Source organism: Stylophora pistillata, chromosome 5 (assembly GCF_964205215.1).
Source record: "Stylophora pistillata chromosome 5, jaStyPist1.2, whole genome shotgun sequence".
NCBI classification, from domain to species: Eukaryota; Metazoa; Cnidaria; class Anthozoa; order Scleractinia; family Pocilloporidae; genus Stylophora; species Stylophora pistillata.
Window position 1 is genome coordinate 5,602,270 of NC_142523.1, and position 20,859 is coordinate 5,623,128.

Genomic DNA, 20,859 nt, shown 5'->3' on the forward strand with positions numbered 1-20,859 from the left:
ATGAGTGCTACAATAATTATTATAACATAACCAAAGTTAAGCGCACGCTCTGATTGGTCAATTTAGTGTCCCCCCATTTGCCTAATGGGTGTACGCTGCTGACGTGAGCAAATGCAAAGACTATTTTTCTGCGCGCGCTTGTTTTTTTCTGGTCGCGTAAGATTTGTTAAATAAAAGGGACCTCTTTACCTACAATGTATCAATGTTATGTTATAAAACAAATGGTAAACACCACAGCGTACACTATTGAGTTATGGATGCACTTGGGAGGTTTGCTAAGCACTCAAGAAACTAGAGTCGCTCTCGGCTACTGCCTCGAGCGACTCTTACGCTTCTTTCGTGCTTAGCAACCTCCCGCGTGCATCAATAACTCAATAGTGTACGCTGTGGTGTTTACCATTTGTTCACTGCAGCTAACTGTTGCAACAGAGCACAATGTATAACATCCATATTGTTGTTGTTGATCATACTTCAAAAACCCCGAGTGAAAAATGAAAAATCGAAAGGTTATTCGATGTTCTGCGGTACTCTGACAAAAAATGAGTTGCAACTTTAATTTGAGATATCGACGGCCCTGATCCTGCAATAGATCGCGCTCTCTATCGATTTCCCGGCATAATCCACGCGGGATGCTAAGAGAAAACGAGAAGGATTGGAAAAGACAAGCCGGAGACGAGTAATTGACAAACTTTATAAGTGTTCTCGCAACATCCACGCATGGAATACAATGAAATTAAATATTATTTAATTTCCTATGGTTTTACAGGAATAAACGATAGGTGTTTGACTAATCAGTGCGCTTGTACTATGCGTTAAAGAAGGATTTGTTCAATACCACTCGTTTTCCCGCTCTTTTGTGGTTTTGCCGCTGAGGAACGCGGGCTTTGGTACTCTTTTTTATTACTGTAGCGGCCACTTCCTTTGACGACTTCTTCCTGTTTATTCAACTGTTCTGCTATCGAGAACAGTATATCAGTTACTTTATAACATAAGAGGAAGGACGGGTAGTGAAATCCACACTCTCTTGTGAGGGGGGAGCATTGCGTTACCTTCCGGGAGTGACTGTGAAGGAGATTTCGTAGGTTATCAGTTTTTTCGCTGAATCAATTTACGATATTACTTCGGCCTGAAAACAGAAAGCATAAAGTACTGAATATTCCACAAGGTTTCGCCCCTTTATTGAGTTAGCTACATACTTCAAACAGGCATAATGCAATCAAAATTACATCTGCGGCCAAAAATTCTCCTAAAACACTATTTTCGTCCCAAAGCAAAGTTATCTCACTCACTTTAATTTCATTCTATACCGTTAGAAAATGGCTGTGTTGAGCATTCACATGGGTTGGTTTTCAGCAGCATCGCGCTTATTTCTGGTTGGACTAAGCATTTTAACAAAACTCAGAGGACTTTTTGGCAAAATTTATCGAAATTAATACTTTTATCTTAAGTTCTACTGAATTGGTAACTATCGCCTTCTTTAAATGTTTTTAAAACACGATGCTGAAAGAATTTTCTTTGTAAGGAATTAATTCTCAGCACAAAAAGCACAAATTTGCACTCTGAAGAAAACAAGCCTGACATTAATCAGAGTTCAAGGAGGGGAATGGTCATGAGTCCCGGCGAACATCAAAGTGACCCGCTCTTGATGTTGAACTGTACTGTAACGTCATCGCAAGGGTGCACACTCGCTATTACTCTAATAACTCTGCATTAATTAAAATATCTGATTCACTGACCTGACAAAATATTCATTTCAGGATCAAGGTGTGAGTTCACTTTCATACCTACTAAGTTCTTCTACATTTTATACAATTACCCCTTTATAAAATCGTACTTAGAGCGCATTAAAATTGAATGTCGAGAAATGTAAAAATTGACTATTGAAATTACACAGAAATAATTTGTTTTACACCTTCTATCTAGGCTACTAGAGCTTGCATCGAGTGATTTTGACATTCTATGACGCAAAAACATTTCAACGATTCTAACATTTCTCGTAAAGAATTGTCCAATTAGAGGAGGTCTGGCATTAACCTGGATCATCTGTCATTTTACTTCGATACAAATGAGGACAAAGCAAGTGCGTAATTCCATACTTCCTCTAAGAACGTTTTGACAGTTTCCTTTTCTGTTAAATCTTCTGGAAGCTTTGCCTCTAAAGACACTTCCCAACGAGTGTGTATTTCTCTGAATTCATCGACTTCCTCTGGCCCTAATGGTCTGGAATATTCCGTCACCTCGTTGAGGTATGCTGTCAGACCATTAAAGAATTCACCTTGACCACGTGAAGCGCATGTGAACTTTTTGGACTTGTAGTGACGAATAAGTCGTACATCTTTCCATAACTCTTCCTGAACTGTAAATGGCTGCTCAAGTGCACTGGGTTTGAGTATACGCTGGTACTTGGCGTACTTCGTATCCCGGATATCGTTCAGCGCCAAAGCATAACGAGATTGGAGCAAGAAACGAACGTCTGTTTCCCAGTTGTCATCTACATGTCCCCCATCCTGTGCGACGCCACGATCTGGTCGTTGCCGGTATGGCCTCTTAACATCCACCATAAACCAGCGTAGATTTGGAAACTTCACTTCGACAAAGTTGAATTTCTCATCGAACCTGACGTAAAATTCTACCTCTCCATTCAAAATGACCACTGCGTAGTTTTCAGTAGGATTTCCATCTTGCTGGAATCCGGACTGATGAAGAAAAGTCTCCACTCTTTCCGGCGAGTGAACAAATGTGAACAACGTGCTTCTCGAAGGTTTTCCGCGTTTCCGCTTCTTTTTGGCTCCACTGAATATCATCGGACGTTTTGCCCACCTGTTCCTTCTCCGATCGCGTTCTTCTTCTTGGTCAACGTAAGTGACTCGTCCTGGAACGCGGATTCTTTTTTGTAGTACACTTGGTTTTCTCTTATTTGTTCGGAGCATTGCAATAGTGATGGACTCGCAATTTTCGAGCAGAGTGTGTGGAACATTGAACATATAGATTCGTCCAAAGTGTACAGCGAATTCGCGACATCCATGCACTTCAGGATCGAAATCCCGGTCAAGTATTTGCAGTTGTTGAAAGAATTTTTCTTCAAAGCACTGGTACGCGTAATTACTCCTGTATGTGACGTGTTCTAACAAAGCGACATGCTGGGCCGCTCCGTCGTGTGTCTGATGACAACGCCAGTGGTATGGCATTAAAGACACATTATCATTTTGACTTCTACTTCCTTCAAACACAAGCAGACTTGCATCTTCTACGAAACAGCCACTCATGAGCGATACCCTGTCACGTGATGCAAGTGTGCTCATCTCTTCCAGCTCTCTCTCTACTGCTCGTATCGCGGGCTCACTTCCTTTCACCTCGAGAACAAATGAGGAACGTGACCTTGGAAAATTGGGGCGAATGATGACGCTCCTCGCTCCAGTCTTTCGCGCTATTTCTCGAGCTCTACTTTTTGTAACGCCCGGCATGCACCAGGAAAGAAGCGGTGAAAGAGAAATTACTTCGTAATCTTCGGAGCCACTGATGGTCAGCATGATCTCTGCGTCTCCAAATAACGCCAGAAGCTGATAGGCACGTTGCATTTGTTCTTTCACGAGGACTAGATGATCTTTCTCCAGAAGCTCTGAGAGCTTTGGTGCACCAAAAAGAGGAGCGAGCAATTGTGGGAGCTCTCTTTCAAAACACGAGTCGTGTGCTTGAAAAAAATTCACCAGCATTTGGCCAATTTGGGTTACGTCTGGCTCCACCTGAGGAAACTGAGAGTCGTTCTGGTGAGCTCCAAGAGATTCTATGACATTTTCCAACTCCATGTACTGCTTACCATCTCTTGCACTGCCTTGCATTTGGTGTGCCACCGTTTCCAAAACGTGCTCCTCGTTAATCTGCCTGTTATGCATGCACTGAGCTAAGAAAAGGGCAGCGAGCATGTTTGAAGTGTTTCCAGCGCCAGCCCCGTTGCGCGACAGCCCTGTCACGCAACACCATCGATGTATAGCACGGAGCACCAATAAGAGGTGAGGGTAAGACTTGACGTAGCTTGACAGCAAAGCGGCCATTGTTAAACTGTCTGGGGATGAACTCAAATCACAAGAAAGGGTTGAAGAGCAATAACTGCCATTTACCAGGTTCACTGTTGGCTGCTTGCATGAAAGGATCTAAACGAGAAATAAGAATCGAATTAAAGAATGCTGAGGAAAGCAAGGTATAGGGTTTTGAAGAGTGTGCTGAGGTCCAACCAACCATGATTACTTAAACAGGAGACGGATGTAAAAAATAGATCTTTTCTTACTTTTCTTATGTTTTCTTTTCCCCCTTTTAGTCAATTTTTCGCGAATGACGACTCTTCTTAAAGCATGGTTAGCGTACAATCGTCCAACACTTAATTGACGAAGCTGTGTTTGGTCGGCAAAGCTGTCTCAACACTAATTCAACAGTGTCATGGTTTACGAAGTCACATGTGAACAACTTATACTAAAGCTACGGCGTAAGTGAAGTCATCTACATCAGGTCTTCTACAGCCCTTAGTAAAGATAAACAACCTAAGATATAAACTAACTAAAAGTACTATTATTGGTCTTAAAAAAACTTGCGCCACATTCGAAACCAAACAGATTCGAAGCCGCAACCAATCACAACTTGGTCACTGGGGTCTTTCCGAGCTTCAGGTAAATTGCTTGCTTTTACTTCAACTTCTCATTGGCTCCTGGTGAGTTTTCCCTTGTTATTATGGGCTGTTGTGGTTGCTTTGGTTTGGGGTTTACGAAAGGCTTTAAAATTGGTCCTTTATTCTTACACGGTAAGAGGAAATAAAAGCTAAGTCATCATTAGATGGTCAACTTTTAAAATAAGAGAAAAGTCTTACTTACGGGGAAATGCTTTTTGTTGACAAGTTGAACTTTCCAGAAAAGATTTTTAAAGTTTTCGTCTTGTTGCCCTTGTTCCTTTGACGTCTCCTCCTTCATGAGAGGAATCAGGGACTTCAATACTTTCGCTTGTTCCTCAATCGAAGTGTTATTTCCTTGTGGTGACACCACAGGGATAGCAGGTAGGTTTCGTGCCTGGATATCCTGAGGTAAAAAGCACAAATCCAGATCCGAAGTCTTGTGAAATAGCAGTGTAGCAGTAGAGCCAATGATAGTCATCGAGAAAGTGGAATCAGCAGTCTGCAGATGGCGAAATATAACGTTTTTTATTCTTATTCGAGCTCTGAACTCCTCAAGTAACCAGGCCTTCTCTTCGTCAAACACCCTAACAAGGCTCTGACCCACGGTTGCGCAAACGTCTAAGGTCTGGGACTGACTGGGACGATCTTTTCGCGTTTTGATGGCGAGCATGACATCATTGATAAACCAAGGAAAACTGATTAGCCTTTTCTCGGGGTTTTCGTCTGAATCATTACCGTGATCATGTGCATGCGTGTAGGCCACTATGTACCAAGCCGAGGCCTTTAAACGCATCTCATCCGAAATCAGCACCTCGTCTTTTAACCACTGTCCATCGCTGTCGAATTCGCGAAAGAATTCCCGACGGAGGTACGAGCGTATCGCGAACAGCTCTTCGCTGACGAGTTCGGCAATCTCTGTTTTTTCTTTACGCAAGCGATTTCGAAGCTTCATGAAACAGCCAGAGATGATTTCTGCCTCGGTTTCGATGCCGTACACCCGCATCAAACTCTCCATCTTATCACGATACCAAGAATAGACTTCTTTCGCGTTTTCAACGAATCTATCGTTACCTGGCAACAGGAAGGACTCGTCCAAACGGACTTTTTGATCGTATTTTTCAGATGTAGTATCTTTAAACTTCCGACAGCGTCGATAGAGCTTTCCTAGAACCTTTTCAGAGGGATAACTTGGTTTATGGCTCTTCATCATGAAATCAGGAAGCTTTTCTATAATCCCAATACCCGTAGTATCAGGCCATTTTCCCGTTTTGGGTGCGTCAACTGCTAAAGAGTGCAGTTTTGCAAGAAAAAGACACTTCTTGGATCGCACGCCGTCTTTCTCGATATCCGCCAAAGCCTTGTGCGCGTTGTCAATCACGCCTAACTGGTCAGACCGGATGTAATCCACCACAAACTTGGTCATATCGCGAGTAGCGATTGGCTCAGTCTGTTCCAGTTTAGGAAGTGAAGGATAGTCCATTGGCGGGTAATTGGGTTTCCTTGGTAACAAGTCTTTATTCCAACAGACGAAGTATAGGTCACCGTCCAAATCACCGCCTGAAATCAGAATAATCATTTAGAATTTTGTTCAAATTTTCACAATCGGATCTGTTTATGACTACATTCATACCTTTCGCAGGGATCCTAATGAAAAAAACCGCGCTTGGTTAGCTGATGTTGTAGAGACTGTAGAGCGCTGGACTGCCGTGCGGGAGGTCGAGGGTTAAAGCTCCAGATCGGATCAGCACTTAGGGTTTTAAAAATAAATTTTTTGATTTTACGGAGAAAAAAAAAGTGCGATAGAACTTCTCGATATAATTTTCGAAAAAGGTTCATTAAAAGGGTCCTTTAGAAAAATTAAAGTTAATTACGAAATTTTGTAACTGTCGCCAGATTCTTGATATTTACGGTTAGTGGCTCTGGAGCTGAACTGGGCCAGCCTGTCTAAATACCGCAAATAAATAAATATAATTCAGTTATATTACCCTACTAGGTCCTTTCATGAGGTTCTTAAAGGAGTCATTCTAATTAAACTTAAGTGCCGTGTAAGTGTTTAAGATCGGAAGAGAAAGTCATTCAAACTGTCACAATAGGCATATTACCTGCCATCTCGTTAGGATGTGTCCGCGAGCCTCGGCTTGGAAAAACGATGCAGTCCACAAGATGAAAGAGGCCTGGTACGTCAACAGCCTCGAGCTGACGTACATCTCCCGGATGTAAGCATGGATTACGAGTAACCACCACCGGTCCGCTCAGCACAATTTTTTTGTTCTTGTCAAACTCGTCATCCCGATCCTCACGTGTTTCAACCGCGGAATACTGTACGAAAACCTGACGCGATAAAATAGAATGAACATGTTATCAAGACGACTCAGCAAAGGCACACATCCTGTTATCATCATTATCTTTCCAAAAGTGGTCAAATGTGTGGTTGCGAGTAGGATATGAGACTCATTGTAATCTGCGCGTATAGCGTCCCAAGAGGCGTGGGAAGAGCGGAATTTAAAGTTTACCCAGCCTATGTGATGCTTTTCTGCAGGACATATGGTAATTCTGTAACGCTGAAATTTTATGGGAGTCCAACAATAGTTAAGTGTAAGCACGGTAATTGGTGTTGGATGGTGGGGAGGGGGGTTGTTACACAGCTCTTAGATCTGGACATGGACCATCAGCATAGTATAGACCTTCCAGACAGTGTAGCCCTGAAGTGTTTCAGCTGTTCACAAGTTGGTCGAAAAATTCGCGCGGAGATCGCAAAAAGTGACTTTTTTTAACTGGGTAGGTCACATATGTGAACTGCGGTTAAAAAAATGACTATGAGAGCGATCTTCGCTGTAATGAACACTACCTTAAGCAGTAGCAGAAAAAAGGCTTGAAAACAATTTTTGGCCTGTACGGGATTCTGCTGCGAAAGGGTTAAATTTGCACTAATTTCAAAGATCAGTTTTCAAGAGCCCTTTGTTGAAAATAGCCGGTATTGTTGGATTGTATTTAGGCAGACTCCGCTGTACCAGGTTTACGTTCACGGTTAGTAGTAGAACTTCAAAGAACTAATAAAAAACAACTCACTTGGCCAGGTTTCAGTACACCCAACTCGTCCATCACACCCATCATCAAGCGTGCTTCCGCTGGTGGCAAAAGAATGCGGGCTCGGGAAAGCAGTTCGTGCATGTGATTTCGGTACATGGCCACCAAAAGTGATTTAAAGAATGGCTCTGTTGTCAGCGGTATCCCTGCATTAGAAACATTGTGATAGGAGACGCCCATTTTGGCTCCACTACCCAGTAGCTGAATAGCATCACGTTCATTCACAAGCATCCCTTTGAACAAGCAAAGGTGTAGTGTGAGATATTACGTAACCAGACTAAATTTAAGGACGGGAAGGGCTGGAGACTCGCTCTATTTGTTTCCAATTCTAACTTAGTCAGCAACAGTTGTTGATTAAAACGGTTTCGTGATAATATAGACAATTGACAAGGAATAAAAATGCTGTGTAAAAAAGCACGGGTCAAGAACCTTAGACTCAAAAGGCAAATTTTCATCATATTCCATGTAATAAGTCGAAAAAAGAGGCGATATAGTTGTAGATCCCTAACGAATTATTTTTTTGTTTATTATTCTTGTGCAAATAGTGTTAATTGTAGTAAAATTTTGTGTGCGCTTTCTTTGTGTCATAGCTTAACATTACGTAGCATAGCATGTATTTAAATCTTATTGTTCATCGTAGTTTGTTTAGTTTTGTCCAGTATTTTGTTCAGTGTTCGAGTTTTTTTGGTCACTCGCTTCGTGTAGCTATTTCGCCACTAGGCAGGAAATCTACAACATCGCAACAAATGTAAGTATTGCATTATGTAGTTTTCATCGTTGTATTCGTTGTAGCTTTCCTTGTGTATTAAGTTTAGTTTCTATTGTAATAGGTTTTCGTTCCCCGCTTTATTTGCAGTTTTAACTGTGTCGTGTCGTTTCGTTTCGTGTTGAAAATTGCGCGGTTAGAGTTTCTCCTTACCAATAAAGATAATCAGTCGCCCGTGGCAGTCACAATAGTGATCATCCTCTCGTGGGCGAACATTTTCTGACACGAATCTATTGACCTCATCCTCTTACCTGCCAACTTGTCTAACATGTCGTTTTGCAATTTGATGAAGACTTCATCCGGGACTCCAAGGTTAGACAGAAGCATGATCACCTGATGATTGAGGAAAACGACCTGAGGACGAGAAGTCTGCAATACTTCCAGTCTGCGGTGAAAGCTATCAAACTTGGACATGCTCTCACGAAATATGGCCTGTTTCCCTGGAAGTCTGGGATCTAGTGCAAGAACTCCTTTGTAGCCGGCGAAACGGACTTGAAATGCAGATGGTTTGAAAGGTTTACCAATTTGTCGGACAACCTTAAAAATAGGGTGTGGGTTTCAGTCTAATGCAACAAGGGAAACTCTTGGAATTTGTAAAATAAAGTACAGTTTAATACTGCGCTTTGTGAAGGACTGAGTGTCATAAAACTAAAAAAAATCGGCACAAGGTGCAAGTAAGAGTTCGAATTAAGTACAGCCAGATGTCCAAAAATGGCAACGAAAAATTGTATTCAAAGGGGGAGGGAGCCAATAACGATTATCGTGCGCTGCACGACAGAGCTGAATAACCAAGTGTTACGTCAAAGATATGCGGTCAACAACACGGGCTCAAGCGTGCGAGGTTTAAAATTTAGAAAACTTGCGAAAATAACGAGCTGGCATTTAAACCAGGGCATTTTGTCGTCGTTGAATGCATTTTCCTATTCCCAAAGTGTTTAAGGAGAAAAGTAATTATCAAAAGTATTTAGGGGCTGTACAAAGTTGTTGTAAGTTGTTCTGCAAAAGAATGAAGCGTCAAGGAAAACAACGCCTCGAAGGAACAGAAGAGAAAATCAACCGTGCGAACGACTCAAAATTCGTTTTTCCGCACCAAAACCTAGCGCGTGCGCATACGTTATTCAGTTCTATCGTGTCTCACGTGAAGTGGCTTGCACCGCTGCACTACCTCGTGTTTCAGTGGGCTCGAAGTCAGAGGAGAATGTCTCCCTTTTTTCCGAAGTAAAACGAACATTCATTATACCTCTGCGGCCAACTCTTCGGATATCTTTCCGACTCCGTCGGAGAAGCAGTATTCTCCGTCAGCTGTCTTAACATCATCTTCTTCCTCATGATAGGTATCCTCACTGGTCGCAAACCCCACAGCGTCTAAGGAGGTGGAAAAACACTGACCCATACGAGCCATGTATGAGGCAACACACCTATTGGAAAGCAAATAACATAAATTTTAACGTAAAGGAGACCAATTAGAATGGAAGAAAATATCACATGAATCCAAAAGAAAATAGAAAAAAATTGATCAAGTAAACTGCGTTGAACGGGGATATATACGACGAAAGGCGAAGGGCTCCGACGAAGGGCTAACGCTCGAAACGTCAGCTTTTGTAATCGTTACGGTGGCCAATTTACCATTTCAACTTTGTTGATATATCCAAATTATTTCGTTACTCCCACCGACGCAGCCCCAAACAGTTTCTTTCGAAACTATCAACCTTGATATATACGAATAACAGAGCCACAACCGAATTGAGTTGTTCACCTCATTGGATGAAAGGGCTGAACAGGCTTACTTGACCAATCATCGAGTAAACAGGGCAAAATAATTAACTTTTTTGGCAAGGAGCCATCTGGCTCCTAAATCTTCCAAAGTGGTCGCCAAGGCCAAAAAGACAGGAGCCATTGTTGTGAGCCCGCAATATGCGTTGTTAGCAAAAGGGACATTTCAGTTCACAATATAAAATGCAACATTTAGAAAATCCAAGATGGCGGATGTTGACGTGTTCGGTTCGTAGCATTCGTGACGATTTTGCTTAACAAACCTCATCGTTCGCGCCGATTCATCTACTTTAAAGCTGTTTTTAGTTGCAAAATACAACAAGGTAAGATATACAAAACCCAAAGAGTTCGGTGCATGTGTGACAACAACAATTCTAGACTTCTTGTGAGAGCCCTCATTCCCTCTGATCAAGTAGCCGTAAACAAAGTGGCCGACATTTGTTAATCTCCTACTCTTTTCATTTCCTTTGTGTTCCTATTCACCTCTGATCAATAGCTAGGCTGGTTGAAAGAGCGATATCGCTTTAGTGGAGAAATATTCATTTCTCCTTTTTTTCAGTTTTGACTCAAAACTTTAACTTTTTTCAAATTGAAAAACGGAATAGTGCTTACTCACTTGATATTGGTGAAGTCTCCCATCCAGCGACGTATGTCATCCGGTAGAGAACTGGGCCCTACAAACCAACAGCTATGGTTGCGAAGCTGACTGTTGGAGGAACCCAAAAATTGAAACCGCTGACCACCTACCACTAGTCCTTCATTCAATTTACGATTTACTCCGTCTAATATATCGTGGATATTTCCCCTCGCTGCAGACAACTTTGACAGGTCTTCGTCTCGAATACTAACACAAAGGAAGTCGTCTGTATCATAATTCCTGAGAACGCGATTCTTGACCATGACTTCCGGTGGGTAGAACAAAAGCCTCGTTGGGGTGATGACCGCACGCTTTATCAAAGCACAATGGCCTGGGACCAGCCTGTTATACATTCCGGAAGTGGAAGGGTTTTCTTGTTTCAGTAGCGACTCCAGAGTGGTGCCCGGATCACAGAACTTGTCTTTTTCCAACACTTTACTCAATTTTTCCAAAGCGGCAATAGCTATATTAGAAGATTTGCTCAGCAAGAGTCCACCAAATTTTCCTGGTAGCACTCTCCCGCGAATCAAAGGATGAAAACTGAGGACACTTCCAGCGGCATACTTGACATCATATGGCAAACTATCGGGGATCTCAACATCTCGTAATTTTCCATAGCTCTCCTTCACTCGGCAGTAAAATACACTTTTGTGGAATCTTTTCTCGACTGTGGTCAACAAGCGTCTCAACTGGACAACCTCATTGAATGGTATTGTAACACAGTAGGTAAAGCACTGACTTACGGTATTCTCACCATTGTGGAAATCTGACGCCCTTTCCCAGCTTATATAGTCTGTGAGATTACGAGAGAGATCTGAGGAAACGTTATTGAAATCGGCGGTTATTACATCCGCGTATTCATCGTCGGTCAAGAAGCCTTCGGTTTCTGATTCATCGTCACTTGTCGAGACGACTGAGTCATCTTCATCGTCTTGTTCATCTACTTGAAAAAGATCGAACAAATCTTCCATTACTTCATGCTTATACAGCCGTGGAGGGTGTCGCGCCGTTAGAAAAACGTTAATGGCTTCTGCACTACTATCAGTGTCCACGATTATGAAATCTTCAATCTCCTCGTAGCGAAGTTCTATCTTGTAAGAAACTCTAGCAACAGCACCTTGATCAAGAACGACAGAAGATTGCCTGGAGGAATGCAAGGTCAGCATCTTGAAGCTGTGATCAAAATTAATCTTAATGTCCTTTAAGGTAGGCTCTAGAGGCCACTCACACTGGAAATGGCATCGACTCATAAAAGTACCGAGGCATAAGGAACTTGCTTTTAACCAATGAAATGATTCAATAGATTTGCGGCGTGTCTCTAATGGTGGGGCCTGGAGCCAAGTCGGAAGTGGTTCCTCGTTACGGTCGGTGAGGCGCATGCACCACACTTCTGTCGCGTGACATGCAAACTCTTCCTTTGAGCGAAACTCCTTGGCTTCTTCATTATGGCTTGGTTCGAGTTCAAACGCCATATCCTCTGATGTGGGTTTCTTTGTAAGTGCTTCACCGGCCGATGAAGTGGACTGAATTGGCTTTGAAGATATCACGTCGAAGTTGTCGTTCAGAAATTCTATCACACGGGATGTTTGATATACCATATTGCGCACCGTGACAGATATGCGAGGGCTGTAGCGCATGACTGGAGAAGTATCTGCACCACTTTCCTCTGCGCTGGGGAGAAAAAGCTTAGGTTTTTTCGCTTCGCATTCGAACTCCTCTGCTTGTGATTGACGCCTCGGGTTCTTCATTAAACAGTTGATGGCTTCTTCCATGTTCTGTTCCTTGAGACACAAATCTTTGGCATCTTTTTCTTGTTTTTCATTGCAGATAACGACAAACTTACTGTTGGATCTACGGGACGCGCGCCCGCGAGTCTGAACTAACGCCCGCAGTGTTGCCGCACCCTCGAAGCGAACGACTAGGTTGCATTCGGGGATGTCCAGTCCTTCCTCCAAAACACTCGTGCAAATCAGCAGCTTGGATTCTCCTTCTCTGAACTTTCTTAACAGCTTTTCCTGTTCATCTTTCCACGTCATTCCGTCATAGCTTCCTTGACCATGGCCGACAAAAGGGTAGGGATTTAACATTTTGGTCACAATCGGGATATCCCTTCTAATCTGCTCGCACATTTTGAAGGTCGTTTTGCGCAAGTTTACGAATATGATACCTCTAGAAGTTGGGTCTTCCCGAACTTGGTGAAGAAACTGCTCTAAGTGCTTCACAAGAATCTTGTACCTGTCCGACATGACAACTGCACGAGGGTAGTCAGCCCTGCATGCTTGATCTACCAAATTTTTGAGGGCTTGAAAAGAACGTTGACTTCCAATTAACCTGTTCAGGGCACGATGTTTCCGCGACTTAGCGGAAACAATGCGGTATACGCATTCTTTGAGACTTTCAACAGCATACTGGTAACCAAGAACCTCACAAAACTCAACAACGCTAAGCAAGTGCATTGCATGCTCAACAACGATCAGCGCTTCAAAAGAATTCCTGTTACCATGGTAACTGTCGATCAGCTTTCTCAGCGCACCTCTAAAATTCGACGAGAATACAGGAAACGGAAAATCTTGACGATCTGGTACATCTTCGAAGAGGATGTCTATCAGATATTTGATGTGTTCTTCAATATGTCGCTGGAGAAGAACTTGATCAGTGTTCATGTGGTCAGATCTTTCATAAATTACGTCTGGGATATTAACATGAATCAACAAATCCGACTCAATGGGCATCGCTACTGCACTTTCCAAGTTCTCAAGGAGCTTTTCAAGTTTCTTACTGGTTTTCTTGAATGTAAGCTCTCCAGCTGGTGAGGCTGTCAGACCGAGCACAACAGGTTTAAACCGGTTTGGCGTCTTTTTGTAGTACTCCATTATCTTGTTGTACGGGTGGTTTCTGCTGCAGTGGTGAGCCTCATCGAACACCAGGACTGAGACATCAGACAGACGAATGGGTGGGTTGTCCTCCGCGGCTAAAAAATTAAGGAAAATCTGGTGTGTTAAGACCAACACATCAACTTTGTTATTAGCTAATTTGTGATAAATACGCCTATTTTGAGGCGACTCCATTTCACCGACCAGCATTTCCACCTTTAAATCTATCAATTGTGACTTAGTGTAATCACGTTGTTGGTGCGCTAATGGTACTCGGTCGACGAGGAATACCATAACTTTGCTTGGGTTCAACTTCTTCATACAACTCATCACCATGGCTGCAATCAAGGTTTTTCCAGAGCCAGTGGGCAGATATACTAGCGTATTACCGCGCATGGCAGAAAGGAACAACTCCCGCTGATAGTCTCGCGGCTCTTGTCGCGTTAAAGAGTCGATTTCGTGCGATGTGTGAGTCCACCCACTCGTATCACAATAAACCATGGCTTCACTATCTCCACGAGATTGGTCTGCTCTTCCTGTTTCTGGCGCATGCGTCGTAACGTTGACAACTTCAATGCCACACTCTTCTTCCAACTCCTTGCTCACTTTTGACAGTTTGTTCGCCATAATCCTCTTTCCATTGTGAGAAATATTGACGCTCTCTATTCTAAAACAAATAAGCTGTTTCCCTGCTAACTTTGTTACGTTTGCAACACGTTCGCCACACCCTCGGCAAAGAAAATTGAAAGGGCAATAAAGTGCACTGTCCCCGCCCTTTTCATTTTTAACCTTATGAAGTTTCCCTTCTACTTGTTCCTCCTTCCCCTCCCTGACGGCCAAGTGTGTACCAGAGGTGGGTACTTTGGCCAACATCACAGTTTCCCTTGTGGCCAGTACTGTGTCGCATTTTTTGCAATGGAGAGTAACTTTTCCTACTCGATCCAGGAAGGACCATTGCTGGGCTGCGTAAGCCATCAAAAGACCTGCCAAGAAATAGAAGTATTAGCACTATGGAACTGTGGAACTGGGGAAATGTAGAACTGCGGAACAGCCCCACACTACCCTCCCCCCCACACGCCCACATGCATACCACCACCACCACTACCAGTGCAAACTACAAAGGAAAACTTAACATATAAGAGATAACCAAGCACTTGAGTCAGAAGAGTAAAAACATATCCCAAAAGTGAGAAACCACCACACGAAAAAAAAATAATAATAATAACTACTCAATCAACAGAATAGCAAGCAATAACAAGGTTCAAGAAATAAAAATTCAAAGGAATTTCAATTCATCTCTTAACACCATGGCACCGACAGTCTGAATAGCTCACGTTTACAGACTTTTTCATTGTTCCCGGCGAAACTTTAATACTCATTCTCTATGCTGAAACAACGCCTCGCTGGATGAAACTTTGTTACATAACCATACGAAGGGTTTTTAATTTACATTTTGTAAAAATTCTCTGTGTAGTTTATAATCGAGTGTTAAAAATTTTCCGCTCCCATTTTGCAGGCCAGGCCGGGGAGTTGGTGTCAGTTCAGAACCTCAGGTACTCGTTATTTTCTTACTTGCACTGCAGATATAGTTTGCTTTGTTTTGCACGATTGTTATGAATAAGCATATGATATGATTCAATAACTCTAGTCAAATTTTAGGTATATGGTAATGAAGATTTTAAAGTTTTGCAAATAAATAATGTTATCTCGTGAGGAAATCATCCGGTGCATCCTCATCCTCATTTTAGTACCTGGTGTAATATTCAATAACTGTGCCTCTCATTAGTTTGAGTGGGGGTTCCCTGATGTTAATTTCTAGAGAATTCTTTCTGACAACATAATACCAAAAAATTCAGAATGAACGTATTCTGTTTTCAACTTCAAGTGCGATACTTCGCTCCTAAGGTTGCTCATAAACGAGACACATACGCTTCCATAGGAAAACAGGAACCTGCATCTGTATCTGGTTAGTTGAAAATAACAAAATATGCAACGGCAATTCCGCTGACAAAGCTCCAAAACTTTCCAGTACGAGACCCATGTGAAAAACCGTGTTTGTCATAGTTTCAAACCATGATTAATCAGCGAACATAACCAGCTTCACTATTGAACCTGATCGGAATATATTCGATAGATGTAAGCGAGTTTTCCGAGGAAAATTGTCTGTATTGACAGTATTGAACATTAAAAATAAACGCCAGAAAACTCGCGCTGAGGCGCATTTTCACGAAGCCCACGATGAAGATTTCGAATAAGAAGTTTTTCACCAACAATAAAACTGCTAAATATCTTCTGTTCATCTCTATTTGGTATTTCATGATCAGGTACACTAGTTTATATGATATCAAAACATTCTTACTGAAGAGCTGGTGATTTGAAATTTTCACAATAACTAAACTCCAGGCCCCGGTTGTTCGAAGGATGGATAACGTTATACACAGGATAAATCTCAATCCGGTGGATAGCCCAGTACGTTTTGGTAACACTTATCCGCTGGATAGCGATTTATCCGTTGGATAGCGCTATCCGCCCTTTGAACAACCGGAGCCAGTACATTGGCTGATCGAAAAGTACACTTGTCGCCCAGGTAAAATACTCTTAACTTTTGCTGAATACTTTTTACAATCACCGAACGCGTACAAAATCCTATCGAACAAGCTTTCTTTCCGTGCTAATGGCGTCCGGTTTTTTGATACGAATATTTGACGCGGTGAGATGACATGACTTACCTCGGGTAAATATTTCTTTACAAGATTTAAAGGAATCACTTGTATCGCAACTCCATCTTATGTCACAATTTACTTGACAAAAGAGACGTTACGTTGCCGTTATTAGCAGTTTCACCAAAACAAATCACTTGAAATACACCTAGGTTGCTGCTTCCGGGATGTCGAAAACAGTTTCGTTTCTCGGAAAGATAAATTATGCAAATTGATCGTCACGGAAGAGGTTGTACATGGGATTGCGTGACGCTACGACTTTCGCCATTCACATGCCGTTTTTTAATTCCGTAACTTCACACAACAATTCATCGTTACCTATTTTTTTTTAAAAAGCTCAAGAAACATTTTTTAAAAATGAAACTCAACTGTCTTATCAATATGGGTAAATGTAATGAAGACTTTGAAGTTTTAAGGCGGATAAATAATGTTATCTCGTGGGAAATCTTAGGGTGCATCCTCTTCCTCATTTTTTTGTGGTGTAATATTCACTAACTGTGCCTCTAATTAGTCTGAGTAACAGAGTCCAGGGTACAGGGATTTCATTTCTGAAAAGTTGTTTCTAACAACATAATACCAAAAAATTCAGAATGAAAGTATTCCGTTTTCAACTTCTAGTGTGATACTTCGCTCCTAAGGTTGCTCAAAAATGGAACACATACGCTTCCACAGGAAAACAAGAACCTACATCTGATCTGGTTTGGTGACAATAACAAAATATTCACTGATATGGCCGACAAAGCCCCAAAACTTTCCAGTACGAAACCCATGTGAAACACCGTGTTTGTCATCAGTAGTTTAGGTAGGTATGGAGATAAGTTTATTTCTCACATTTTCACAGAAAATCTGAATTACAATGTGCTTACAATTATTTAACAAATATATAAAATTACATGCGTGGATAGGGACTGGGCTACAATGAGTTTAGAAATACAAGATGATTAATTAAATAATTAAGAATTAACATTTAACTATGTGGGTATGCAAATATATATAAAAGAAACTATTATTTGTTGAAGGCTAAAATAGTCCTTGGGAAAAAGCTGCGGCGCAGTCTTTCGGTCCTGCATTTAGTCACTGAAAAATTGCTAGCGTTCCTCAATTGATACTGATGCACTTGCTTTCTTTCTTTCGGGAGATGTTTAAAAAGTGGCCCTCCTCTTGAGATATTTTCAAGAGTTTTAACACAAAGTTCACTACGTCTTTCAACTAATGTTCTTAAATTAATGAATTGCAGAGCTTCTGGGTAACATAAAGTAGGCACTATGATTTTAAGAGCACGCTTCTGTATTCGTTCTAGCTCTTGTGAAAGGTAGGAGGGGAGGGCATGGTGCCATACTACACAGCAATATTCAAGAACAAATCGTATCAGGGAGATATAGATAGTGGTTAAATCATTCATTTCCACACCCCCTCGACGGAGTACTCTGAGTATGTGTAGGCGTTTAGAAGCCTTGGTGACAGTAGCTTCAATGTGATTGTTCCACTTTAAGTTATTCTGAATCACCAGGCCAAGTACTTTGTGTGAAGTTACAAGCTCTAATTGTTGGTCGCCGATCTTCCAATGAGGGAGTTCTGTGGGTTCCTTGAGAAAGCATATCCGCATTTCTTTACACTTTTTAGCGTTGAGTTTCATCCAGTTACTGGAGCTCCAAGAGGCGACAGTATCGAGACTTGTTTGGATGGTTGAGGTGCTTTTCCTTACGAGCCCCTCAGACAACGATACATCATCTACAAACTTCCAAGTTCAGGATTCAGGATCAGAGATGTTCAAGTTATTTATCATCACCAGGAACAATATTGGACCGAGTTTTGTTCCCTGGGGGACGCCGGCTGTTGTTGGAAGCCAGTCAGAGATGGAGCCAGGTAACTTAACGCGTTTTCGCCGGTTAGTCAGAAAGCTTATTATCCACGGTATTAAAAATATGCGAACTCCTAAGCCCAGAAGCTTCTCTATCAGTACGTTGTACCCGATACGATCGAAAGCCTTAGAGAAATCTAGAAAGCAAAGGCGGAGGTGTCGCCCGGGTGAGTCGAGGTACGTAAGCCAGGTGTGAATCACGTCCAGTAAACAATACGTTGTTGAGGTTCCCTTCTGGCACCCAAACTGATTTGGGTCGATTTTATCTTTGACATCGTCAATTAACCATGTAACTACGAAGTCCTCAAGGACTTTGGACAGACAGGGGGTCAACGAAATAGGTCTGGTGTCGCCCTCATCCATAGGTGGTTGTACTTTTGGGATGGGTATTATATTAGATTCTTTCCAGGCTGCTGGTACAATGCCAGATCGGAGTGATGTGTTAAAGATGGTGGTGATAGGTTCAGCTAGTTCGTAAGCAAACTCTTTGACAATGCGACAGGGTACGTTGTCTGGACCATGGGCCTTGGAGGCTTTTATGGCGAGTAACTTCTTGCAGATTTCGTGGGGTTGCACAAATGGTGCTTCTGCCTTAGCAGGGAGGAAAGCTGGTAGTAGATTACTGTCAAGTGGCGGTGTGTCCGCATTAACTGAAACGTAAAATCGATTTAAACTGTTGACGAGTTCTTGTTGGCTCATGATTTTCCCGTCACGCTCCAGTGAAATAAGGGATGGCTTTTCAGATCTGCCAGACATTTGGTTGATAACGTTCCACACCACTTGCGGCAGTCATCTTTCTTTAGGTGTTGTACTTTGTTCTTTTAAAAGAACTTTTTCCTCTTCGCTATTTCTTGCTGGACTTTGTATTTCAAAGAGCGCCAGGTTGGGATGTTGCCGCTGTGAAATGCTTTCTGTCGGTCTTTAATCATGAGCTTGAGTTCAGGAGTTATCCATGGCTTATCTGTTCGATGCAGCTTGATGGTCTTTGCGGAGAGGATCCGATCAATGGCGTCTGTTAGTTGCAAAAATTTTCCGCTCTCATTTTGCAGGCCGGCCGGGGAGTTGGTGTCAGTTCGGAACCTCAGGTATTCGTTATTTTCTTACTTGCACTGCAGATATAGTTTGCTTTGTTTTGCACGATTGTTATGAATAAGCGTATGATATGATTCAATACCTCTAGTCAAATTTTAGGTATATGGTAATGAAGATTTTAAAGTTTTGCAAATAAATAATGTTATCTCGTGAGGAAATCATCCAGTGCATCCGCATCCTCATTTTAGTACGTGGTGTAATATTCACTAACTGTGCCTCTCATTAGTCTGAGTGGGGGTTCGCTGGTGGTAATTTCTGGAGAGTTCTTTCTGACAACATAATACCAAAACATTCAGAATGAAAGTATTCCGTTTTCAACTTCAAGTGCGATACTTCGCTCCTAAGGTTGCTCATAAACGGGAGATGCACATACGCTTCCACAGGAAAACAGAAACCTGCATCTGTATCAGGTTAGGTTACAAATAACAACATATTCAACGGCAATTCCGCTGGCAAAGCTCCAAAACTTTCCAGTACGAGACCCATGTGAAAAACCGTGTTTGTCATAGTTTCAAACCATGATTAAACAGCGAACATAACCGAGCTTCACTATTGAACCTGATCGGAATACATTCGATAGATGTAAGCAAATTATCCGAGGAAAATTGTCTGTATTGACTGTATTGAACATTAAAAAAAAAAAAAAAACGCCAGAAGACTCGCGCTGAGGCGCATTTTCACGAAGCCCACCATGAAGATTTCGAATATGAAGTTTTTCACCAACAATAAAACTGTTAAATGTCTTCTGTGCATCTCTATTTGCAATTTCATGATCAGTTACACTAGCTACTTTAGATGATATCAAAACATTCTTACTGAATAGCTGGTGATTTGAAATTTTCACATAAATAAACTCCAGTACATTGGCTGATCGAAAAGTACACTTGTTGCCCAAGTAAAATACTCTAAACTTTTGCAGAATACTTTTTACAATCACTGAACGCGTATAAAATGCTATCGAACAAGCTTACTGTCCGCGCTAATGGCGTCCGGGTTTTACTATGAATATTTGACACGGTTAGATGACTTACCTGGGGTAAATATTTCTTTACAAGATTTAAAGGAATCACTTGTATCGCAAATCCATCTTCATGTTACAATTTACTTGACGAAAGAGGCGTTACGTCGCCGATATTGGCAGTTTCACCAAAAGAAATCACTTGAAATACACCTTGTTTACTGCTTCTGGGATGTCGAAAAGAGTTTCATTTCTCCGAAAGATAAATAATGCAAATTGCTCGTCACGAACGAGGTTGTACATGTGGGTATGGTGGCCGAGAACTGCCATTAAAAATATTCAAATTTATAGGAATTATTTTTGTTATTTTTGTTTTAATTTCGATTTATTTTTCATTTTTCTTTTTAAAATAAAAGCAAGTGAAAGTAAAAT

General features: G+C 41.8%; 1 protein-coding gene across 1 annotated transcript; it reads right to left on the minus strand.

Moving 5' to 3' along the window:
• Window positions 1-1,154: 1,154 nt before the first annotated feature.
• Window positions 1,155-20,680, minus strand: LOC111319571 (uncharacterized). The gene is made up of 8 exons (XM_088762157.1): window positions 20,501-20,680; window positions 10,903-14,779; window positions 9,754-9,931; window positions 8,765-9,050; window positions 7,730-7,980; window positions 6,763-6,991; window positions 4,863-6,217; window positions 1,155-4,151 (listed from the first exon to the last, which is right to left on the minus strand). Exons 2-8 carry the CDS (start codon window positions 14,769-14,771, stop codon window positions 2,052-2,054), a joined length of 8,268 nt encoding a protein of 2,755 aa, XP_088618283.1. The 5' UTR covers window positions 14,772-14,779; window positions 20,501-20,680; the 3' UTR covers window positions 1,155-2,051.
• Window positions 20,681-20,859: the final 179 nt, after the last annotated feature.